Below are 26,467 nucleotides of genomic sequence, written 5' to 3'. Positions count from 1 at the left end.
GATGAAAAAAAAAGCTAAAATAAGGAGCAAAGAATTCCTTGCATTCTATGTTATGCACTCTCTCTTCTACTGTCCGCCGTTACACTTGTTTTCTTCAGCCAGCTTTCTTCCTCCTCTCTAAGCCACCCTCCACTCATCTCCGCCGCTTCTCCGCCTTGACCATGGCTGCTTCCCATCCCAAAGACGAAGCCTATCTCAACCAAGTCATCGAGAAGCGCATCAAAATATTTCAATACCTTCAGGCTCAGCAGCAATCTCAAGATCACGTTACCTGATGGGTCAGTTAAGGAAGGGAAAAAATGGGTTTCGTCTCCTATGGATATTGCTCGAGAAATTTCCAAGAGCTTGGCTGCCAATGCCTTAGATTTCTTCGGTCAATTGGGTTTTGTGGGATATGAATAGGCCTTTGGAAGGTGACTGTGAGCTTAAGATTTTCAATTTTGATACCGATGAAGGCCGTGATACTTTTTGGCACTCTAGCGCTCACATCCTAGGTGAGGTAAATTGGGAATTTTTTTATCCTCTACTAAAATTTACTTTATTTTGAATTTATGAAAGCTGAGAAATTGATCTAGTTGGATAATATTGCTGAACTTTCAAATCAGTAATTTAGCAATTTATATGCTAAGAATTAGTAAAAAAATAAACAGTTCATTAATTTATATACTACAGTTTAGCAAAATTTAATTGCCCAATTGCATTTGTTCACCAATAACTGGATTAATTTTTCAGTTTTGGTGATGCAGGAATACCAAATCCTGATAAATTAAAGTAGATGGATTGATTTCTGAGTTTCTTTTAGTTTTCAAATTCATTGGCTAATTTGACTCGGTGGTTATGCAGTCTCTTGAGAGCGTTTATGGTTGCAAACTATGCATTGGGCCTTGCACCACAAGAGGAGAGGTAAGTTCATTACTTGGGCTTTGGTTATATTGAAGTTGCTTCACTGTAGATATTTGTCTCTTAAATGATCATAGTTGTATGTACCATTTCTAGAATTCCCAATTTATTTCAATCAGGTTGCATGAGCAAACACGTTTTTGTTGTAGGGATAAAGTATTATGCATTGTGATAATTGAAAATACCGTGTTTAGCTTGTATTTTTCTTCTAGATTTACAATTTTCACTTAAGGCATTTTAATAATGTTATGGTTTAATTACTGTTTAATGTTTCATTCTTTTCATCTTGATCCCTAAGTTGGTTTGCCAAGGTCTTTTGGTGTGAATTTGCCTTCTTATAAAGATGGTATGTGGTTTCACAGGGTTTCTATTACGATGCATTTTATGGTGATTTGGGCTTGAATGAGGACCACTTTAAGCAAATTGAAGCAGGGGCATCGAAAGCTGTTGCGGTATTGTTAATATTATTAAAAGACCAACTTCATACTTTCAAACTTTTGATTTTTTTTCTATGATCACCTCCCACCATTATCCATGCTCATTTGGTGTTTATACTGTATTTTTCTAATCCATGTCCAGCGACCTCATGTTAATTAGCATTGTAATTCTATTCAATTAATCAACTCATACCCTTGTTGATTTTTTTATGCATTTGTGAAGGAAAAAATTGGGAGTCTTGAAATCATATTATGAAATGTTAAACAGTGGTTAATTTTTTTTATGTTCTTTACGCTTCTATTACATGGGAGTTACGCTAATGGTAAAGCTGTTACTTCATCGTAGATTCTTGTTTCCTTTTGGTTTCTTAATGCAGGAAAAACAGCCTTTTGAACGAATTGAAGTGACAAGGGAACAAGCCCTTGAGTTGTTTTCTGAAAATAATTTTAAGGCAAGTTGAGTGATGGTATTTTGAATTTTCATATTAATTGACATGATTCCTCTCTACCTATAAGCTTTCCCATTGCACTAATTTCTGCAGTGCTAATTTTTGTAATCAGGTTGAGATCATCAACGATTTGCCTGCAGACAAAACTATCACAGTATACAGATGTGGTCCCTTGGTTGATTTTTGTCGTGGACCTCATATTCCCAATACTTCCTTCGTGAAGGCATTTGCATGCTTAAAGGTGACATGTCACATTGATCCATGAAAGATATGTTTTGGAGATGCGTGGATTCCTTGTAAATACAATTTCCTGGTTTACTCATTAATTGTGATCTTCAGGCTTCATCAGCTTACTGGAGGGGAAACAAAGATCGTGAGAGTTTACAAAGAGTTTATGGTATATCATATCCTGACCAGAAACGTTTGAAGGTGAGATAATTTTTCTCCTTTGTTTCTATAATTGCTGTCAGATATATTATTGTACCCTTTATATTTTTTTTCTTTCAATTTTAGTTATTTGTTTTTTTTATTTTAATTATTTGTGATTGTTGAAGCAACTATATATGAGTATGATGCATAAGGGAATATATTCATTTCGTGTATTATAATGAAAAGGATATCCAAATGGGGCATATTAGAAGAAATTACTTTAAGCTCTTATTTTCTACATACATAGACAAAGGCCTGTTTAGGCAATTCATAACTATAAGAAAAGGAGTTTTCTTGTTCCATAGTACATTAATTGTTCTACCATCACAATTTTGATTTTAATGAAAGTTAATGTTTTCCATTGGAATATATCCAACGGATAGAAGAAGCAAAGAAATATGACCATAGATTGTTGGGTACAAAGCAGGAGCTATTCTTTTGTCACCCCCTCAGGTACACAATATACTTTAATATGATCTGTGGTACTGTGTTCAAGAATGTTTGTGATATTGATATTTGGGATTTTGGGTAACTTTCAGCCCAGGAAGCTGGTTCTTTCTTCCTCATGGCACTCAAATTTACAACAAATTAATGGGATTTATACGAAATGAATATCGGAAAAGGGATTACGAAGAGGTTACAAGGCTTCTCTCTGTTTCTCTATTCTAGAGCTTTATTTATAACTTGTGTAATTCCAATAACAAGTCACTGAAGTTGCTTAATTTAACAAGTCACTGAAGTTGCTTAATTTTGGCAGGTTAAGTCACCAAACATGTACAATATGAATCTTTGGGAAACATCTGGCCATGCTGCAAATTATAAGGAGAATATGTTTTTATTTGAGGTGAGATGTTGTGTAACAACAGAAAAACAGAACTTGTTTCTGTTGTTTAGTTGTACAGGTGAATCTTAATATTTACATGAACTAACTTGAATTTTAACGTAAGTTGTTTAAAAAATATATTTTATGCATTTAATCTTCCTGTGATGTTCTCACTCTTTTTTTTTTGTGTGCGTGTGTGTTGGGGGGTTATATTTGGTTTCTGCTACAGATTGAAAAGCAAGAGTTTGGACTGAAACCTATGAACTGCCCAGGCCACTGTTTAATGTTTCAGCACAGAGTTTGTTCCTATCAAGGTCAGTTCAAATACATCTGTGTTTCTCCTATTTCTTTTCATCATGTTTCTAGAAAAACATTGATACTGCTTAGAGTACTAGGCAGGGTGTTAACATTAGTACAAGGCTGCAGCATCCTTTCTTTCTTAGAAGTTCCGTCATTGTTTGCATCATAACTTAACTATTTCTTGAGGAGAGCTTAAAGAAGCTTCTCTGGGCTATACTTCTTTGTTCACTACATCATTTTGATGCTTTAAACATGGACTTCTGTCTTTTGGTGCTTACTTTGTAGGTTTCCTCCATATGCGGATGTTGATTCAACATTTCTTTTCTCCCTTCTCTTTCATACTATGGAACGAGTTATAGTATTAGTGAACAAATTAGTGCTAATTATAAATATTTTCAAATGGTCTTGGCTTGAATACATGTTCATATGATTTGCTCGCATCTCTTGGCTCTGCCTTAGTTCTTTTTGAGCCTCAAGATTTAACTTTTCTTTTGAAAGAGATATTTGAGATCATTTGGCTGTCATGTTAATTGTGATCGAGGTGATTTATCTTCTCATTTCTGGCTTCTTCGCAACATTCTTATCATTATCAATAATTCATGCAGAACTACCTCTTTGCCTGGCTGATTTTGGTGTCTTGCATCGTAATGAGGCTAGTGGGGCACTGACTGGGTTAACACGTGTCAGGAGGTTTCAGCAGGTACCTGTTGTTAGATGTGAACTTTCAAGATTGTGATCCTTGCTAGCTCTATGTACCTTTCTGTTGGCTTGACACCAAAGACCAATTTTGGTGTATCATGATTGATTCCCAAGTGAAAACTTGCTTGGTGGTTTTTGGACTTAATTTAAAACAATTATACATTTTGATTTGCATAGTTGTGCTATTTAAAATTCTCTCCAGAAACCTCGTGAACATCTTTTGGGTGAAAGGAGGTATGGTGGATGTTCTTTTATTGACCTCCTTTTTTTGACATTACTTGTATTTTTACAGGATGACGCCCGCATTTTCTGCAGGGAATCCCAGGTGAGGTTGGCTTTAAATTGTAACTTATAATCTGAATTATTTTTATTCCCTGTTTCTTTTATAATGTTTGTGTTAACCTTTATTTCTTTATTTTTCCCAGATAAAAGAAGAAGTTAAAGGTGTCCTGGAGTTCATTGATCATGCTTACACTGTTTTTGGATTTACTTATGACCTGAAACTTTCTACGGTATGAGAAGCTCCATTCACTTAAATTTTTAGGAATTGAAAGTATTTTTCTTCGATAACTAAGTGCATTTTGCAGGGAGTATAGATGATGATTTATTTTCTGTCTATAATTTTCAAATGCTATTCATATAAAAACACAGTTTCTTGAAATTTTATTTATTTATTTTCTTCTACAATTGTTTGTTAAAATGGTTTTGGATGATCTAATATATCTACTTCTGTCAGGATTATATTCTTGTTATATATTAGAAGACTTAAAGACTAGTTATTTAAGTGTGTAATCATTTTTGGATTGAATTCTAGATGCAATTTTTATTTTGTATTACAAATATTTGAACTGTAGAGGCCAGAGAAATACCTTGGTGATTTGGAAACTTGGGACAGAGCTGAAACTGCTCTTACAGAAGCCTTGAATCAATCTGGGAAGCCATGGCAGGTCAGCTTTCTATTGAACCCCTTAAGTCAACTTGGGGTTCTTCACTATAGAGGTTGTTTTGGAATTAATTGTGTGGGTAATAAATGAGAAAATTTTGCTTCTGCTATGATCCGGCCTATATATTGTTACTTGGAATGTGGTATGACTTGCAATATAAATGCACGTAGAACTTTCTCAATTTTTTAGCCTCAGTAAGTTATTGCCTAGTCAAAATATTAGTTCAAGCTTATGATTCAATAGGATCTGATATTTTGAGGTGCGAATGTTGTGTGCCGGAAAAAGTGGTGAGTATACCAAGTGGGTTTGATTTGTTGCTCAAGATCTCTTTTCTTGTATTTGGGACCTTTTGTTTAGCCAATCGTGAGTCATAAATTTATACTGATTAAATAGTGGAATTCTCTCTTGATAAGAGAATAGAAAGCAGTTGGCTTGCCTGTTTTGATCTATTTGTTGTGCTTTATTTTCTCTATTTTATACTGAGGACTAGTCAATGATGCTGTCCATTTTACTTGGCTTCTTTCTATATGTTTATATCTAACTGTAATGTTGGTACAGATAAATGAAGGAGATGGGGCTTTTTATGGTCCGAAGATAGATATTAGTGTATCTGATGCACTGAATAGGAAATTTCAGTGTGCAACATTACAGGTTGGTGTTCTTCAATTGTGCTTCATTTTTCTTCTGCCTCTATTATCTAATAATCTATTTTTTCTGTCTTATGAAAATTGCCGGTGCCCTTTATTTCAGTTGGACTTCCAGCTCCCCGAGCGCTTCAAGTTGGAGTACTCAGCCGAAGATGAAGCCAAGAGGGAGAAACCTGTTATGATACACAGAGCTATCCTGGGGTCTGTTGAGCGTATGTTTTCTATATTATTGGAACACTACAAGGGTAAATGGCCCTTCTGGCTTAGTCCCCGTCAAGCAATTGTTTGCCCTGTGTCAGATAAGTCCCAGAACTATGCGATAGAGGTAATTTGATCTCGGAGTATGCTCCTTTTCGCTCAATTGTCAACCTTATGGAATTTATGGTGCATCTATGTATAGTCATTGCATATGCTATCTGATATTATCTATTTCCCCTGCATTCTGCCTTACCCCTTGTTGGACAAGAAATTATTTCTCAATTGGCCGCAGCGTAATAAATCCTTTATCTCCCTCATTTAACAATTTTAAAACATTCATAAATTGTTAATATTGTGTCCTGCATGTTCTCTTAATATTTTTTTGTGACTATTTATTTCTCGACTCACGAGACATATGTATGCTATTTTGTAGTTCCTATGATCTTGCCAAAATAGACATTTTTTATGTTGTTCTGGATGAGTTTTGAGAACAGAGCAACGTTTATGTGGGTGGAAACTATTGAAAATGGGACTCTGCATTTTTTTCTTACATCTTATGAAGTGTATGGCACTGTAGGATCCATTTAGTTTATTGTCGATGAGTTGATTGCTTGGTATGCATCAGTCTTTTTGAAGGGAGAAAATACTCAAATGTTATCCCTTATTTGATTTTCTTAGGTTCGGGATCGGATTCATGAGGCTGGTTATTATGTAGATGTTGATATGACAGATCGAACAATCCAAAAGAAGGTGCAACTCCTGACATCTTCAATTACATCAAATTCCATTTTTCTTGCAGTCAAGTTATGAACTCTTTCTATGTACAGTTATGCATTGAGGAACACACTGCCCTGCTGATTATTTTATTACACTATGCTTCAGATTTTTTGCCTATCAATCTCCAACCAGCTTGCTCTGCTGTTTCCAAGTCAAGGTTTATATCATTATTTTTGAAGTAATCAATTTTTTCCACTTGTTTCTCGTGTCACTACGCAGGTACGAGAAGCTCAACTGGCACAGTACAACCATATATTGGTTGTAGGAGAAGTGGAAGTGAACAATAAGCAGGTTTGTCCAACCTATGTTTTCTGAATAGATTTAATGTGCCTTTTTGAATAAATTTGTATACCTTTGCAAATGCGTGCCTCGTCGTGTGTGTGTATCTTTGCTGCTGATTATGATTCTTAAGTAAAAAAGAGAGCTAGCTGATTCCATGATATTTACGTTAATTGGGTGCAGGTGTGTGTACGGGCGAGGGATAAGGCAGAACACAAAACAATGAGCATGGATGCACTTCTCCAACACTTGCAGGCTGAAGCTGTTGCCTTCCATTAAGGATTTTACTTCTTTTTTTATTCTGACTTCCGAGTTCGTAATGAAATTGTTTGTGATTCCTTGATGTTTGAAGGGAAATTACTCCCATCTTCCTTCTTCCTTCACTGCATGCCCAGTTGTGGGATTTTATTTTTTTATGAAATTGTTGTTTGTCCAAACTATTTGAAATATTTTTAGAGCTTTATAGTAAAAGAAAAAAAGTTTTTTTTTGGTTATTTCTCATTAGTTGTTGGGGTGGAGAAATAAAGACTCCAGGAATGCTTTTGGGTATATGCAAAAGTGACACTGCAATTCATTTATGAACACAAATCTTTAGGTAAATCAATGAAAGCAATGGTAGCGTGATAAATGCGCTAAAGGACAGGGAACTAAAGTCTAAAACTTGCAAACTACGCTAAAGATATCAATAAACTTGTAATATCCCGTTGATTCATAATCCAGTTTCTTTACCAGTAACACCAATTTATCTTTTAAATTACTCAACGCGTTCCCTCTTTTTCTTGTCATCGTGAAAAAAGGAGCCACATGGACCAGTAAGCATTGATGAGTACTATAAATTATTCATAATTTTCACCGGAAAGGTGGTCATGAGTGATAGAGACATTCTCTAGGGTCAATTCAGATGGAAAACATAGTTTCCATGCCGAAGTGAATTTCACTTCATATATGTTTGTTTAACAGGGAGAAAGGGGATAAAGATTTTGCAAAAGAAAAGAAATGGGGAATCTGTTGCCATTTGTGGGAATGATAATGGTGATTTTAGTTCAAGTTAGCAGCATGGTGATAACCAAAGCAGCAATGTCTAGTGGGGTTAACAAATATGTTCTTATTGTTTACTCTAATGTTCTCTCCAGCCTAGTTCTCCTTCCTTGCTCCTTTGTATTCCACAGGTCCCTTTACAAAATTTAGCTCAACATCTTTATTTCAATTCGTTCTTTTTCTGTGTTCTCACATATGGTTTCTGAATTATGTGATTTTACAGATCTGTGCGTCTTCCATGGACCTCCTCCAACCTGTACAGATTGATCTTTTTACTTTCCTTGCTTGGGTTTGTACCTTATTTCTTCTCCTGCAATTTCAAGATTACACTATTTTCTTTAGTGGATCATTATTCAAAAGAAGAAGAAGAAAACCAATATTTTTTTTCACATCTTTATCAATGCAGATGCATCGGCCAGCTATGCGGATACGCAGGTATTGACTACAGTTCTCCTGCAATGGCAACGGCCATGCTCAACCTCATTCCAGCTTTCACCTTCATACTAGCCATCATTTTCAGGTTTTGCTAGTCTGCTTCATTTTAGAGTTGCCTTATCACCTTATTAATCTGTAAAACCATACTCGAAATCCTTGCTTCTTTGTCATTCAGGATGGAAAAGTTCGAATGGAGAAGCACAAGCAGCCAAGCCAAGGTCTTGGGAACTATAATCTCCATAACAGGGGCATTCGTAGTGACATTCTACAAGGGACCAACAATTCTCAGACTGTCTCATCAGCTTCTTTCATCTCCACAATTACAATGGATCCTTGGGGGGATTCTTCTTGCAATTGAAGCTTTTATGACTTCTGCATGGTATATTGTACAGGTTGCTATATTGTACCCTTCTTATACATTATCCTAACTATGATATTATAGAGATATAAATACAGTATGTACTGACTTTCATCCTTTGTGAATTCTGCAGGCAATGGTTCTGAAAAAGTTCCCGGCAGTATTAACTGTCATGTTTTATCTTTGCTTCTTCAATGCGATTCTTTCAACGATATATTCGTTGATGCTAGTTAGGGACCCTAGTGCTTGGAAAATAAGACCTGGTATAGGACTGGTCGCAATTTTATACTCGGTAAGCACACTATAGTTGCTACTTGAAGTCACTGACCAAAAGATTCATAACATGGTGTTGTTTATGCAGGCGATAGTGGCGACTACGTTTCGTATCAGCTTGTTTTCGTGGTGCCTGTGGAAAGCAGGACCTCTTTACGTTTCCATGTTCAAGCCGTTGGCCATTGTCGTTGCAGCCGCTATTGGCATTGTCTTCTTGGGAGAAGACCTTTCTCTGGGAAGGTATTTGAACAAATTGAAGCATCACTATAGACATTAGTTGAAGAAATATGTGCTTATAATAGTACTCCAACATATTATGGTGAGTAGAAAGTAATTGATGGTTAATTGTGGTTGGTTCCATTGTAGGGTAATTGGTGCAGTGATTATTGTGAGTGGATTTTATGGAGTGCTGTGGGGAAAAGCTAAAGAAGAGAGTTTGGGATCAGCAAGCCCTAAAGTCCCTTTCCTGCAAAAGAGAACAGATGATAAAAGTTCTGCTGTATAAAGAAAGGCAAATGTGATTGTAAATCCAACCAGGCAATCCTACTATACGGTTCCTTAAAGATTTTTTTGAGCCTATGTTCGTGTTTGTTTATTTATCTCTTAAGACGTTCATATTTAGTCTGTGTTAATTTCTATATTTTTGAAGTTATTCATGTTCAATTCGTTTAATATTCACGAACATGCTCCTATGATCGACAACCAACACTCTTTTTACCCTTTTACTTGCAAGAAAAAGAAAATGGTGAAATAACGTCACTAGTCCTTAAGCTCCTTAGACTTTACAATATAAACTCCAAAATTCATCATGTGTTCAATTTAATCTCTATCCTCACCAATATTTAAAATGTAAAAAATAAATAAAAAGAAAATGAGAACTGGGTAAATGAACTTGTAAGTTAGTCGATAAACAAGCTAATAAACGAGCTTTCAAACAAGCTTATCGTGTTCGTTCATTTATTAAAAAACATAAAAAAAATTGTTCATACTAATCTATTTAGCTTAATAATTGAACTATTTACAAACAATCCAATTAACATTCTATTCATTTACACTCCTAATAGAATATAAGGTAAATCACAAAAAGAAGAATTAAACTCATTTTCCAACTTAGTTTCCCATATTAGTCCGACAAATCCCCATCTAAGAGAAGTTAATCCTCACCACAAAAAAATCTTTAAAAAATGCTCCCTTATTAAATTTCTAAAGTTAAATTCTGAAAAAGAAGAAATGGGAAAGTAGTACATATGACAGCAGGCTAGGACTAGGACTAGTCGTTGATCGTCCTGAAGGTATTTGTTTCCAGGAAAAGTGTGTTGGATCTACCTGTATGGAAGTATCTTTGCCATTCGATATTTTATTTTTTTCAGGGCTTTGTATGTATGTAGATGCAGCTTTTTTGTCCGGAATGGTGTATTGGCTTTACCTGTAATGAAATATCTTTGCCTTCTGATATTTTGGTTTTTGTTAAGCTGGAAGAAGCAACCGTAATATGTAGAAGCAGGTGCCTGCATACTGTTTTTGTTGCCAATGTAGTTCCTACTTACCATGATCTGTTGGCCTGGTTTAAAGCACAAGTTTCTCTAACTGATAACTAAAGTGATGCTTAAAACCTCATATAGTTAGTTGACTTCATAAATTTGTTCAAATACCTTCCCAGATAAAGATCTTGGGGAAACAAAATAGGAACTACAAAGGAATGAATATTAAGCAAAAAATGCTGTTGGTTTTTTCTTTTTAAACGCTTCTGATCAGTCTTTGGTCTGTCGGTTTACATAACACTCATGTCGATGTGTATGAGTTCGGCTTCATGGGCATTGTGTATTGGTCCATAAGCCCACTATCTGAAAAAGCCATGGACTTAGCCCAATAACATGAACAGAGAGCAGCCTAGAGGTGGGGTTTGAATTGTACAAGGTGCCTGTTTTTTTTTTTTTTTTGTAGCCATGTAGTTTCTACTTACCACAATATTCTGGCCTGGTTAAAGCACATGTTTCTTCAACTGATGCTTAAAACCTGATGTTCTTAACTTAATTTGTTCAAACACCTTCCCTGAGAAAGATTTTGGGGAAACAAATTAGGAATTGCAAAGGAAATGAATGTTGAGTACAGAATGCTGTTGGTCTTACTAATTTGTTCACACGGTATTATACTAATAATTTTTTATTTGGGTAAAGTATGCAAATGGTCCCTCGACTATAGGACGTTATTTTGTTGAGTCCTCTAACTATTAAAGTTACAAAATGATCCCCGGCTATATAATGATATTTTGTTGAGTCCCCTTACTATTAAAAGTTACAAAACGATCACTCAACCATCCATATGTTCAAATCTCATCTATTTTCGTTTAAAAAAATTGACGGAATCTGAACTGGAGTCTGTTGATTAGGATATTATAAAATTATATTTTAATGATGTTTACAGGCACTGATGTTGCTTTCAAGCACTGGCTCAACGACATAATGTTTCAAGCATTAGCTCATGACATATGTAAACAGAGAGTTTATCAACAAAATGCAACTCAAACGGTTATGAAATCATATTTTATCATATCTCAATCAACAAATTAATGTACAACTCAAACAGTCATTGATTTTTTAACAGAAAAGGACTAGTTTTGAACATATGAATAGTCGAATGACCATTTTATAACTTTTAATAGCCGAATGACTCAACAAAATAACATCTTATACTCAAGAATCATTTTATAAATTTTAAGAGTACTCAACAACCATCTACGTACTTTACCCTTTTTATTTGAAAGAATTTAAACAAATTTCTGAAACTGAAACTGAAAGGAATGTTTTTTTGTTTAAATTAATCAAAAGAGTGGACCATTAGTGCTTATTATCATGCTTTAGAGGTAGGGCCTTGATCAATGTCCACCACAAACTCCATTCCAATCAACCCCATAAAATCAAATACCATTTTGATTATGGCTATTAAACCTCAATATATGAATAATACGTCTACATCTTCCCCTCTACTTGGAGCTAGAGTCAGTCACCCGAATCGCTTTTTCACTCCCCAAGTACCTTCACCCACATGTGAAAGGCTAATCTAACTAGCTGTCTTCTCACAAAACAAACCTTAATTTCTCTATTTTTTTTATAAATGCCCCCACATTACACGCCAGCACGCGGCCAAAGAGAGAGGGCAGTGGCTAAACCAGGGATTCTCTTCTTCTTTTGCTGCCGCTCTTCGTTGCCATTCATCGGCAGAACCGAGGGGGATGGTCATAATGACGAGAGAAAGAGCTGGTGAAATGGCACCGTTTACGGCGATGGTGATAATGGAAGCTTATACCATAGCACTCACTATTTTGGCCAAAACAACCATAACAGCAGGAATGAGTCCGTTTGTGTTTGTGGTTTACACCAATGCTGTGGGCTCTCTCTTGCTGCTCCCTTTTTCCTTTCTTTTTCATCGGGAAAGGTGCCTTCAAATGCTGCAATCTCCTCTATCTTTCTCCTTTTCTGAACTCTTCCATTTCTTTATCTTTGTTTCTTTGTTATTTGCAGGACAGACTGGTCGCTCTTGACCTTTCCACTCCTCGTGCGTATATTTTTACTGGGTTTAACAGGGTTGGTTCTCTCTTAATCTTGAAGCTTTTTTATTTATTTATAAATATCGATATTCAACGTGTATGGCCTTGAACTGATTTCTTCTTTTACCGGTGTTGATTTATAGGATAGCTATATCTCAGAATCTTGCATTCGTGGGACTAAGCTATAGTTCACCCATCGTTGTATGTGCAACCCGTCTCCTAATACCATCTATTTCCTTCTTGCTTTCCATCATTCTCATGTTCTTCTTCTTCCCAAAGCCATATTTTTCGTGTCGTTATCTCTTTCAGTTCAGAAAAAAAAAGGAAAACTCATGATGATAACAACGACACATGCATGATTCATGGGAATGATAATAATTAGTATACACAATATCAAATTTAACCCTAACATTTGTATGAATGATTATTTTAAACCATATTTTTAGCATTTTAATCCTTAGTATTTTAGCATTTAGTGATATTTTAATCTGTGCTAAAATGTTGATTTAGTATGTGTAATGTCACTCAAGGTAATAATATGACATGTGTTATGTCATCTAAGATGATGATGTGATATACTAATATGTGACACATCAATAATTAAATACATATGAAAGTATCATATCGGTAATATATATTGAGCATTAAGACTCATTTTAACTACAAATTGAAACGTTTGAAGTTAAAATTTTCAACAACAAAAAATAAAGATTAAAGTAGCATTCAAATAAATGTAGGGACATTATACCTAATTAAACAGATTCCAAAAGTTGTCCGACGTTTTCATTATCATATAGGAAGACAAAGCCCGATTGGAGTAGCAGCAGCAGCAGCCAAGCCCAAGTGATTGGCACCTTGGTCTCCATCATTGGAGCCATTGCTGTAGAACAATACAAAGGCCCATTTGGCATTTATACGAAATTCCTTCTTCTTCCAAGGCAACCATTATCAACTTCAACATGAACCCACATTTTTTGTGTTCTACTCGGCACCGGATCGTTGGGTTCTCGGCGGTGTTCTCCGAGCTACCGCCTCCTTATCTGTTTCAATATGGAATATTATTCTGGCTGGGACTGTTAAACTATATCTACAAGTGATGAAAGTGGCATCGTTTTACAGCTTGGTCGGGACTCTCCAGTGTCTGGTTTTCTCTTTGTTGATGGAGAGAGACTTAAATGCTTGGAAATTGAAACACAAACAAGACCTTTTACTCGTTGTTTTGACAGTAAGAACAGGAAAACTTGAAATTCTGCTAAGTATATATATTTCATTAATGATGGATTCAATTATATTAAATTGTTTTATAGGGAGTCTTTGGGAACATTATCCGTGGCAACGTTCATTCAGCATGTACACGAATGAAAGGCCCTTTCTACGTGCCCATGTTCAATACATTTGGGATAGTCTTTGCCACAGTTTTTGGTGTTACCTTCTTTGCAAACAGTCTTCATTATGGAAGGTACTCAGTCCGCAACCTGTGTTATTATCGTTTGTTCGATTGAGTGATAGAAAGTTCGATGATTTAATTAATACGAAACTTGTTACAGTGTAATGGGAACATTGATAATCGGAGTGGGATATTACACGATGATGTGGGGGCAAATGAAAGAAGAAGAGCAGCGCCGTAAAGAAGGTGATGTCCAGAGAATGGACCTGGAGAAAGCTCTACTGTTGGGGAAGGAAGAACACAGATCTAAGAGCACCATAACAATTGTTGAAAGCTATTGGCAATGGCAAGGGACCCTTCTTTTTGAAAATGATGCTATGCTAGGTTTTCTATAAGATACTTTGGTTGCATGTATATACTACGTATGATATGCAGGTTGTTGCTGTGGTTTTTTGTAGATATGTTTTTCTTCTTCTTATTTCGTTTAATCATGTAAAAAACATTAAATTTTATTTTTAAAATAAAAAAAATTAATTTGTAAAAACTATTTGTGCAATATCACATATTACCATCATATTTGTCAAATAAAATTACTAAAATATATAAATTATTGATGAGGAGAGAAAAAATGATGTAATAAAATTTATAAAAATGTCACTCAACGTTTTCGTTAATTTTGAATATTTTTATGAAAAAAAATTAATCTAGTGGCCAAAAGAAAATAGAAATAATACATTGATGACTAATAATATAGTTTACCCTAAATTTTATTTATTAATAAAGTGACACATTCATATTTTTTAAGACATTTCATATCCCACCTTTTAATTTTTATATTATAAATTTAAAATTTATTTAATTAACATCATTATTGTCGTAAGTTATAATATCAATAATGAGTTCAATAAGTATTCATTAGTCTCTTGTTAAAAAATCATAAATAATTTAAATATTACATAAAAGATACAAGTGTGTTATTTTAATTATCTAAAAAAATTAAATATCTTAAACTCGTTATAAGGTAATGTATGTTTAAAATCATTTTCAACCATTAATAATGTAAATACACTCTACAAATGCAGTTGTACAAACTCAAGAATTTTCGAAAGAATAATACTTCTTCTAACCATAAAATCCGAGGTGTTAATTGATAACTTTTAACCACTTATTCTACAAATTATTGACAAAAATTAAAGGCGAAGAGTTTACTAATACTAAATACAAAAACTACTAATTTTTATTACCGAGAGAAACTATAACAGTACAGTCGCATTGAAACTCCTGCAGTAACAAACGATATAAATACCATATTATAAGCTAATATTCAAGAGTGGAAACCCTGCATATTATTCACTAATAAAACATACACGATCGGCTTATTAAAACAGGAGTGTGGCCTACCCTTTATGCCTTGGTTTGAAGATAGTCATCGATCTCCACAAAGTTCTTCACAACAAATTCCTTGATGATGCTTGGATCAGGGATCTCTTCACTGACCTTCTCGAATTGGCAAGACCATTTAATCAAGCTCGACTCTCCTTTCGGAACCGCCACGATCTTAGCTATGAAGCTCATGTAGTATTTCATCAGATCCCCTTCAAAGATGCTGTAAACATATATTTTCTCCGCTTCGTCCACCGATTCGATTTTCTCCTTCGACACCTTAACCAACGGAGACCGTAAAAAAATTATATTTACTTAATACTTTAGGGAAACAACATTTTCTTTTACTGTACAAGTTCGAATGAATATTACCTTCGTTATAATTGAAGAGACGGATAGATCCGGGGAACTTGTCGTCGCCCTCGAGCACTTCAATGCTCTTGTAGTCATGGGATAACACTTGAGGAAAAATTGTGGTGGAGTTAATTGTTGGAAAATGGTCAAAATCGATAGACATAAAAATCTGATTTTTTTCGGTGCAATAATGCATCGAATGGGGCAGCTGTAAAATGTTGAATTTGTTGGCATGGGATAATTCACATTTAGTCATTGAACTTTAGGGTATTTATAAGATTAGTCATTAAGCTTCAACTATAAATACCCTAGCTCATTTAGCTTCAAAATCATCCCAAATCATTTCTTTCTCCCAATACTAGAGAGTTTTCTTGTGAGTAGTGAGTGTTTTGTAAACACATGTAAATTTTTTCTCTTAGTAAAATATATACAGCAGTCCGGAGACGTAAGCAAATTGGCTGAACTCCGTTATCAATTTCGGGTATTATTTTTCTGCTTTTATTTCGCATTCGCACTAATCTGGTTATAGGAAAATTACTCGTACTCAGTTTATTTCCCAACAACTAGTATCAGAACTTTTGGTTGTAAAATTTGTCAATTTTTTGTGAGGTTACTATTCATTACTATTAATATGAATAGTGAATTTCGTGAATAGTAAAAATTTTGTCGGCGATACGAAATTTTCGACGGAGGTGTTCTAATACAAAGTGGTTCGCAAGAATTTTCAGAAACGATCCAAACGAAGCCATATTCGAGTGGGAGCGATGACTGCAGACAAAGGGAAGGTGAAAATTGAAAAGTTCGATAGTGCGGACTTTGGCTTTTGGAAGATGCATATTGAAGATTTTTTGTACCAGAAAAATCTATATCAACCTCTCTCAGGAAAGCAACCAGAGGGCATGAAGAATGAAGACTGGGCTCTTCTCGACAGACAAGCCCTCGGAGTTATCCCGCAATGTTGCTTTCAAGATAGCAAAGGAAAAGACTGCGGTGGGTCTTATGGCAGCTCTCTCCAGTATGTATGAGAAGCCATCGACCTCAAACAAAGTTCATTTGATGAGGCGATTATTCAATTTGCGGATGGCGGAAGGGGCATCAGTGGCTCAACACCTAAATGAACTCAACACAATCACAACCCAGTTGAGTTCCGTGGAAATTGAGTTCGATGATGAAGTTCGAGCTTTAATTCTCTTATCATCTCTATCAGACAGTTGGAATGATATTGTTACAACAGTCAACAGCTCGTCAGGAAATAGTAAATTGAAATTCGACGATGTTTGGGATCTGGTATTGAGCGAAGAAATTCGACGGAGAGAATCAGGTGAAGCATCAACCTCCTCAGCCTTGCACACGGAGTCTAGAAATAGAACTTCAGAAAGAAATTCAAATCGTGGTAGATACAAATCCAGAAGGGGAAAATCAAGAACGGGAAAGAAAGATTATACCTGTTATAATTGTGGCAAGAATGGTCACTTTAAAAGAGATTGTCGAGCACTGAAGAAAGATACCGACACACAGAATCTGCCAACATGAAGAAGGAGACAGGTGATGTCATGATTTTAAGCGTCAACAGTCCGATTGAATCATGAATCTTGGATTCAGGGGCATTTTTCCACTCCACCCCATGCCAAGAAATCATTGAAAACTATGTCAGTGGTGATTTTGGGAAGGTTCATCTAGCTGATGATGAAACCTTGAAGATCGTCGGAAAATGAGACATCCTATTAAAGTTGCCAAACCAGACCACCTGGGTGCTGAAAGGAGTGAGACATATTCCTGGCCTCAAAAGAAATTTAATTTCTGTAGGACAGCTTGATGGAGAAGGATATAGTACAACCTTTTCAGGTTGTGAATGGAAAATTACCAAAGGAGCACTCGCCATTACTCATGGTAAAAAGACTAGTACTCTCTATGTAACCTCAAATTTAGAGAATATTATTGCAGCCACAAATGCTGATGGAAAATCAAACCTATGGCACCAAAGGCTTAGCCATATGAGCGAGAAAGGGATGAAGATGCTTTTGCCAAAAAGGAAGCTGTCGGATCTAAAGAATATAGATGTCAGAATATGTGAAGATTGCATCTTTGGCAAACAAAAGAAAGTCAATTTTGCAAAGATTGACAAGACACCCAAGGTAGAAAAGTTAGAGTTGGTTCATACTGATGTATGAGGACCATCTCCAGTTCCATCTCTTGCATGCTCATTATATTATGTCACCTTTATCGATGATTCAACAAGGAAGGTGTGAGTTTATTTTCTGAAGAAAAAATCAGAAGTCTTTGATACCTTCAGAAAATGGAAGGCCATGATGGAAAATGAGACTGGTTTGAAAATCAAGCGGTTGAGGTCTGACAATAGAGGAGAGTACATAAACAGTATATTCAGATATTTCTGTGCAAACAATGGGATCAAGATGGAGACAACAGTTCCCATGACACCACAGCAGAATGGCATAGCAGAGCGCATGAACAGAACTTTGAATGAACGTGCTAGAAGCATAATGATACATGTCGGATTGCCCAAATTTCTATGGGTTGAAGCTATCAACACTGCAGCTTACCTGATCAACCATGGGCCCTCAGTTCCTTTGGATGACAGAATACCAGAGGAAGTTTGGAGCAAGAAAGAAATAAACATTTCACACTTAAGAGTGTTTGGTTGTATTTCTTATGTACACATAGACTCAGCTGAAAGAAGTAAACTTGATGTTAAGTCCAACAAATGTGCCTTTGTTGGTTATGGTAGTGATAAGTTTGGTTACCGGTTTTAGGACTACGAAAATCGGAAGATCATCATAAACAGAGATGTTATTTTCAATGAGAATGTGATGTACAAAGACATGACAACCATAGAATCAAGTAGCTCCAATACCAAAGCTGAAATAAAGGAATTTGCTGAGTTCGAGGAGATTTTTGAAAATGATGTTCAGATCAGACCAGAAGCAGTTCAAGAAGAACCAGGCACACCAAAAATAAGACACTCCTCCAGAATTCCTAAACCAACCCAGCGTTATTCGCCTTCTTTGCACTACTTGTTGCTGACTGACAATGGTGAACCAGAGTGTTATGATGAAGCAATGCAGGTAGAGGATTCAGTCAAGTGGGAGTCTTCTATGAAAGATGAGATGGACTCGCTTATGTCAAATCAGACATGGGAATTAGTTGAATTACCACCAGGCAAGAAAGCTCTCCACAAAAAGTGGATTTACAGGATCAAAGAAGAGTACGATGGGAGCAAACGCTACAAAACGAGATTGGTTATCAAAGGTTTTCAGCAAAAAAGAAAGTATTGACTACATGTAACACCCCCAACCCGTATCCGACCCGGATACGAGTCCGAAGTGTCACATTGACTTTTCAAACCTTGACTCTTAAGAAAAATCCCGGGAAATTTAAAACTTTATTTAAATCAAAATAAAGACTTTATCAGAGTGCTCGTACTTAATGACTTATTACATGCCAACACTTTATACATAACCAAATACATACTTTGTCAAATATTTCTGATCTGATCTTTTGGTAAGGAAAACTGACCTGTCTTGCTCCGCATCACTCCTTACTCTTCTCGAAACCTACGTGTGAAACAATCACACGCTAAGTCGAAGACTTAGTGAGGCATAACAACTTATAATGCACTTTAAAACATATATTGATATATGCATGTTTTGTTCTATCATGTTATAGCAATTCCATGCATTTTTCATATCGTATAAAATCATATCAGATTAATTGCAGTAAATACATACATACACATAATTCATCATTAACAGTTTATCATATAATCACATACTTTTTCAATCAAACACTATACACACACAACATCATATCATTTCTATAGCATTTATCATACCACTAACTTATATTTGTTCATATCTCTGGATTAGCCCATGTACATATGTGAGAACTATCTATATGTGAGTCTATAGAGGTTGTGCACTATGCTGTCACCACAGCTCGTATAAATGCACCGAAGTGCCCCGTAGAATTGCACCGTAGTGCCATATAATGATGTCCATAAGGACCACATAGAATTCTTTAAGAATCATATACATATGCTAGGGATCAAGTATGTGTCTTCCCAGACTTCACACATGTTCCAAAGAATATACATATGTCCCGAAGAACCGTGTAGAATTGCACCGTAGTGCCATATAATAATGTCCATAAGGACCACATAGAATTCTTTAAGAATCATATACATATGCTAGGGATCAAGTATGTGTCTTTCCAGACTTCACACATGTTCCAAAGAATATACATATGTCCCGAAGAACCGCGTAGACCCTCGACTCTTGGCATGCCAACTATACCCCTAGATCTCATGACACATAACATGGGCATTATCATTTATTTCATTTCAAATATTCACATAAACTTGTAATTCACTTTCACATATCAATTATCACATAGCTTCTTTTCATATGATCACATAGTCACGTAGTTCACTTACACGTAGATCATTTCCATATAATTCACATGTCACATATGTCATGTTTTCATATAATTTCTATCATTTCTCACCCAATCACCTTTATTCATGTACACATACTCATCATATCTTGTTCACATATGATCATATACTTCATATAACAGATAGGAACACTTTCACGTAGCTTATAATCATAGGTTTGTCTCATAACATATACTTGTTTTCACATATATATTTCATATCAATTCTTATACCATCACATAATTCCTTTAACATACATAACATATCATGTAACATTATAATAGAAATACTTATAAGTCATATCACTTAGAGCACATATACTTATAGTCACATTGCTTATATCTTAATCTTATGCCTTCTCTTAGACATATATATATATATATATATATATATATATATATATATATATATATATATATATATATATATTCACATGTTCAGGTAATCCACCATTTCATCACATAATTGTGTATTCATATAACTCATTTCATTTCATATCTATCTATATATATATATCCTCAAGATTATCCTAATATAAATCATATAGCACTCTTATATTTCGTATTCATATTCATCTAGGGCAGACTTATAAACATATCTCACTTCTATTATTTCTTTATATATAATCTAATCTGTTTACTTAATTCAATTTCATATAACTCCTATAATCTTCTCATATAACTTCATAATTTTCTATCATACAACCCATGTGTTATAGTTTTATTTAAACATATGAATCTTTCCCATCTAGCTTATCTTATATGTTCATCTTATCATTTATGTTCAAATCTCCTAGTTAGTGTACTATTCTCACTTCATCCTATAGATCAATATTATCCAGCTTATTTCACTTATCATATAATAATAATTATATTTTACTATGATTACATATTTTATATCTCATATAATTCATAACCTTTCTTATGGAATTACTTATACTTTATCATCCAACACATAAAAGAACAGATCAATCCATATAATCAAGCATACATACATGCATATTCCACTCATGCCTTTAATCATGAATTCATGTGTAACACTTTAGGAAATAGACTCATCGTAAGTCTTATTCCCATCGCACATCGTATACTATTGAATATGCACTCACCTGGCCTCACTAGTCAATTCCAATCTCTTATCTTTCCCCTTGATCGATCTTACTTGTCAATGGTTCCGGAACTCGTTTAAGCTCTGAATCTACATAATTATACATTTTAAGGCAATTATTAGATACCTACACCTTGTAATTTGATACTAGCAACTTAAACGAACTTATTAAACCCATATTCCCAATTTTCCTTTAGGGGGAATCGGTTCCCTACTGAGGGGGTATCGATTCCCTCATGACATTCTGGAAATTTTGTCGTTTGAAGGGGTATCGGTTCCCCTTGAATGGGTACCGATTCCCCTTGCCCAGAAATCATATTTTCAACCCGAAAATTACTTCATTTCCTCTCAAACACTTCATATATCATCCCCTTTTCATTCTTAACTCTAGTACACATACTTAAATCAATCTATATTCATTTATTTCATCTTAAACCTCAAAATCCTATATTCCATACGAGATTCAAAAAATCATACCAAATTTTCAATGTGTTCTAAATCCAATTCTAACACTTTATACTTCTTAATTAGATTGATGACAAGTCAAATTCATCCTTAGAATTTCAAAAACCTTTCTATATCAAAATTTCATTTCTAATCTTTTAATAGAAATTCCTTTCTAATTCTCCCTTCTTGATGTTTTAAGTTTATATAAGCTTTCCTTAAGCTTATATAACCCCCAAAGATTCAAAACCAACTTATAAATTCCATAAATTAACAGTTAAAAATCAAACTTACCTTTAAGCTGGAGCTACGAGAAGAAGAAGAAGAGAGCAAGAAGAAGGCTTCCAGAACTCTCCCAAAACCCACGTATATCACCTGTATTTAAAGGAAATACAAAATATCCTTTAAGCTGAAAAGACTAAATTGCCCCTTTAATTATCCATCTATGCTATTCAATCTATCATCAAAATTCTTTACTTAAATCCCAACACTTTTAACTTATTTCAAAATTGAGCACACAGTTTCCAAAATTTACATTTTAGTCACTGATCCGGCTTTTGGGGATGTTACAAATCTCCCCTCCTTATAAGAAAATTCGCTCTTGAATTTTCACTGAACATCTTAGTAAGAACATATCTTCTAATGTTCTTATGTTGCTTCCCTGACTTATTCTTTCTTGTCATCATAAGAAACTTACTTTTCAATCCTTAAGTTTCCAACTATCTTTTTCGTTTATACATTCCTCTTCTGTTGCTTATCATATAAATAATAACCAGTAATACCAATCCATTGTTGTCTTTTCTCTCATTCGATTATGCATTTTTCCTTTGACCTTTCTAAAATTCCATATAATGTCACTCATCACGTTGACAGTACATCCATCTCATTACTCTATATCATAAATCCATCTATTTCTTCATAACTCTCTAATTACCTCATAACCATACCAAACTTGTATTTCGTCATCATTTGACCAAAACACAACTTTAGATCTTCTTCAATGTGATTAAACATATACTTTAAGGAGTCAAACAATATTTTCACATCACCTTGTACACTTGTCTTATTTCTATATCAAAATTGTTCTCTATACTTCCATATTTATCGTATCTGATTCTTTTAAATGAAACCCTTTCATTTCTTTATTCCTTATTCCTTATACATCAATCATATATTTCCTTTCATATTCACATACTCTGGTCTTATCACTTATACTCATCTTTATATACCAATCTTCATTGCATCCTCATTACTCTGATAACCCATTTCTTATACATAGCTTCATTCTTTATCATTTATTATACTTGTATTTCCTTCCTGAAGGTTCCATGCAAATACTTATCTCTGTTTCTACATCATAGCTATCTGCTCAGAATATACAACTATATTCAATTTCACATCATAATCAATTAACTCCACTATATCTTTCCTCCAATCTTATAACTCTAGCACCTTTACTCTGACAGTTAGATAATAACTTTTGTTCAATCTAGGGCACAAGCCCTATTATACCAATCATATACATCCTTTCCAATCTAGATTATCTCAAAATTCGCTTACTCAACTTATCAATTTCACCTCTATTCTCATACATCCTGAAATTTCTTTTGCTCAAACTCCACATTCTGACTTCCTATGTCCTATAATCTGATCATCGATATACACATTCTCAAACTCTTCTTATCAATCCTCGGCTTTACTTAAATATACAAATTCTTACTTCCTTTTCCTTTACTATACCTCATTACTATGATCCAAATATGCAACTATATCCAGATCCATTGCAGATCTGGTTATCATATCCTGACAATATCTTATAATCTTATAATTCCAGTACATTTTTATCACATACTCTAGTTAGCCAATGCTAACTCTTTCCATCTTAACTGCAAACCCTTATCATAAACATACTCTTGTTTATGCGCAATATTATCACTTCGTTTCAAACTCATAAGCTCTGACTTATACATCTTATACGCTTGTCACTGATGCACTTATCCTTGAGTTCTTCTATACGTAATCATCACGTCATTAGATCTTTTTAACATTCTTATGGTGACACCCGTTCACCATCTTCTATCTTATTCACATAATAGCAAAACTACTCTACATCGTTTTTCCGATTCCAAACGATGAAAATTTTCTATCATTATTCAGATATGATTTCAGCTTTCTGAAATCAACTTTTGATCTTACTAGTCATTTCCTGAGGTGTCCGCTCTTCATCCTGCCTGGCCAGGGCAAGTGAATAGCTATCACAATCAGGAATATCACCTTTCACTTACTTCGAAATTATCACGATCGGATTTCTACTGTATTAAACTATTCTTATTTTATTAGCAAGACAACGTATTCCTTACACTATCAGATCAGAAATTTTTCAATCTATGTTGGCATGTACACCTTTTATGACATTTTGGACTTCGGTTTATGCCGAGAATCGGCTAAACCATAGCTCTGATACCATTAAATGTAACACCCCCAACCCGTATCCGACCCGGATACGAGTCCGAAGTGTCACATTGACTTTTTAAACCTTGACTCTTAAGAAAAATCCCGGGAAATTTAAAACTTTATTTAAATCAAAATAAAGACTTTATCAGAGTGCTCGTACTTAATGACTTATTACATACCAACACTTTATACATAACCAAATACATACTTTGTCAAATATTTCTGATCTGATCTTTTGGTAAGGAAAACTGACCTGTCTTGCTCCGCATCACTCCTTACTCTTCTCGAAACCTACGTGTGAAACAATCACACGCTAAGTCGAAGACTTAGTGAGGCATAACAACTTATAATGCACTTTAAAACATATATTGATATATGCATGTTCTGTTCTATCATGTTATAGCAATTCTATGCATTTTTCATATCGTATAAAATCATATCAGATTAATTGCAGTAAATACATACATACACATAATTCATCATTAACAGTTTATCATATAATCACATACTTTTTCAATCAAACACTATACACACACAACATCATATCATTTCTATAGCATTTATCATACCACTAACTTATATTTGTTTATATCTCTGGATTAGCCCATGTACATATGTAAGAACTATCGATATGTGAGTATATAGAGGTTGTGCACTATGCTGTCACCACAGCTCGTATAAATGCACCGAAGTGCCCCGTAGAATTGCACTGTAGTGCCATATAATGATGTCCATAAGGACCACATAGAATTCTTTAAGAATCATATACATATGCTAGGGATCAAGTATGTGTCTTCCCAGACTTCACACATGTTCCAAAGAATATACATATGTCCCGAAGAACCGCGTAGAATTGCACCGTAGTGCCACATAATAATGTCCATAAGGACCACATAGAATTCTTTAAGAATCATATACATATGCTAGGGATCAAGTATGTGTCTTTCCAGACTTCACACATGTTCCAAAGAATATACATATGTCCCGAAGAACCGCGTAGACCCTCGACTCTTGGCATGCCAACTATACCCCTAGCTCTCATGACACATAACATGGGCATTATCATTTATTTCATTTCAAATATTCACATAAACTTGTAATTCACTTTCACATATCACTTATCACATAGCTTCTTTTCATATGATCACATAGTCACGTAGTTCACTTACACGTAGATCATTTCCATATAATTCACATGTCACATATGTCATGTTTTCATATAATTTCTATCATTTCTCACCCAATCACCTTTATTCATGTACACATACTCATCATATCTTGTTCACATATGATCATATACTTCATATAACAGATAGGAACACTTTCACGTAGCTTATAATCATAGGTTTTGTCTCATAACATATACTTGTTTTCACATATATATTTCATATCAATTCTTATACCATCACATAATTCCTTTAACATACATAACATATCATGTAACATTATAATAGAAATACTTATAAGTCATATCACTTAGAGCACATATATTTATAGTCACATTGCTTATATCTTAATCTTATGCCTTCTCTTAGACATATATATATATATATATATTCACATGTTCAGGTAATCCACCATTTCATCACATAATTGTGTATTCATATAACTCATTTCATTTCATTTCATATCTATCTATATATATATCCTCAAGATTATCCTAATATAAATCATATAGCACTCTTATATTTCGTATTCATATTCATCTAGGGCAGACTTATAAACATATCTCACTTCTATTATTTCTTTATATATAATCTAATCTGTTTACTTAATTCAATTTCATATAACTCCTATAATCTTCTCATATAACTTCATAATTTTCTATCATACAACCCATGTGTTATAGTTTTATTTAAACATATGAATCTTTCCCATCTAGCTTATCTTATATGTTCATCTTATCATTTATGTTCAAATCTCCTAGTTAGTGTACTATTCTCACTTCATCCTATAGATCAATATTATCCAGCTTATTTCACTTATCATATAATAATAATTATACTTTACTATGATCACATAGTTTATATCTCATATAATTCATAACCTTTCTTATGGAATTACTTATACTTTATCATCCAACACATAAAAGAACAGATCAATCCATATAATCAAGCATACATACATGCATATTCCACTCATGCCTTTAATCATGAATTCATGTGTAACACTTTAGGAAATAGACTCATCGTAAGTCTTATTCCCATCGCACATCGTATACTATTGAATATGCACTCACCTGGCCTCACTAGTCAATTCTAATCTCTTATCTTTCCCCTTGATCGATCTTACTTGTCAATGGTTCCGGAACTCGTTTAAGCTCTGAATCTACATAATTATACATTTTAAGGCAAT

The 26,467-nt window shown here is 34.5% G+C and overlaps 3 protein-coding genes and 1 pseudogene across 3 annotated transcripts; 3 read left to right on the top strand and 1 right to left on the bottom strand.

Annotated features, from left to right (window-relative positions):
• LOC120134632 lies at positions 1-7,222 on the top strand (annotated as a pseudogene).
• Positions 7,223-7,813: 591 nt separating this feature from the next.
• Positions 7,814-9,496, top strand: LOC120133990 (WAT1-related protein At5g40240-like). Its single transcript, XM_039150475.1, has 7 exons — positions 7,814-8,051; positions 8,144-8,209; positions 8,327-8,440; positions 8,531-8,747; positions 8,847-9,005; positions 9,075-9,226; positions 9,353-9,496. Exons 1-7 carry the CDS (start codon positions 7,879-7,881, stop codon positions 9,489-9,491), a joined length of 1,020 nt encoding a protein of 339 aa, XP_039006406.1. The 5' UTR covers positions 7,814-7,878; the 3' UTR covers positions 9,492-9,496.
• Positions 9,497-12,182: 2,686 nt separating this feature from the next.
• Positions 12,183-14,315, top strand: LOC120134281 (WAT1-related protein At1g70260-like). The gene is made up of 7 exons (XM_039150734.1): positions 12,183-12,421; positions 12,508-12,570; positions 12,677-12,793; positions 13,331-13,440; positions 13,472-13,758; positions 13,841-13,992; positions 14,081-14,315. Exons 1-7 carry the CDS (start codon positions 12,219-12,221, stop codon positions 14,313-14,315), a joined length of 1,167 nt encoding a protein of 388 aa, XP_039006665.1. The 5' UTR covers positions 12,183-12,218.
• Positions 14,316-15,252: 937 nt separating this feature from the next.
• LOC120134280 (MLP-like protein 423) lies at positions 15,253-15,820 on the bottom strand. The gene is made up of 2 exons (XM_039150733.1): positions 15,676-15,820; positions 15,253-15,599 (listed from the first exon to the last, which is right to left on the bottom strand). Exons 1-2 carry the CDS (start codon positions 15,818-15,820, stop codon positions 15,325-15,327), a joined length of 420 nt encoding a protein of 139 aa, XP_039006664.1. The 3' UTR covers positions 15,253-15,324.
• Between the last annotated feature and the right edge of the window lie 10,647 nt (positions 15,821-26,467).

This window comes from Hibiscus syriacus, unplaced genomic scaffold (genome assembly GCF_006381635.1).
Source record: "Hibiscus syriacus cultivar Baekdansim isolate YM2019G1 unplaced genomic scaffold, ASM638163v2 tig00110597_pilon, whole genome shotgun sequence".
NCBI lineage: Eukaryota > Viridiplantae > Streptophyta > Magnoliopsida > Malvales > Malvaceae > Hibiscus > Hibiscus syriacus.
The sequence above is the reverse complement of the archived record's forward strand: the minus strand, read 5'-3'. Positions and strand labels throughout refer to the sequence as shown.

Bases quoted from the DNA above. Each gene is read 5' to 3' on its own strand.
- LOC120133990 (XM_039150475.1), top strand. From the start codon at position 7,879: ATGGGGAATCTGTTGCCATTTGTGGGAATGATAATGGTGATTTTAGTT. The intron at 8,748-8,846 runs GTTGCTATATTG...TGAATTCTGCAG, and splicing joins CTGCATGGTATATTGTACAG to GCAATGGTTCTGAAAAAGTT. The intron at 9,006-9,074 runs GTAAGCACACTA...TTGTTTATGCAG, and splicing joins TGGTCGCAATTTTATACTCG to GCGATAGTGGCGACTACGTT.
- LOC120134281 (XM_039150734.1), top strand. From the start codon at position 12,219: ATGGTCATAATGACGAGAGAAAGAGCTGGTGAAATGGCACCGTTTACG. The intron at 13,441-13,471 runs GCATTTATACGA...TCTTCTTCCAAG, and splicing joins ACAATACAAAGGCCCATTTG to GCAACCATTATCAACTTCAA. The intron at 13,759-13,840 runs GTAAGAACAGGA...ATTGTTTTATAG, and splicing joins TTTTACTCGTTGTTTTGACA to GGAGTCTTTGGGAACATTAT.
- LOC120134280 (XM_039150733.1), bottom strand. From the start codon at position 15,820: ATGTCTATCGATTTTGACCATTTTCCAACAATTAACTCCACCACAATT. The intron at 15,600-15,675 runs GTAATATTCATT...TAATTTTTTTAC, and splicing joins TCTCTTCAATTATAACGAAG to GGTCTCCGTTGGTTAAGGTG.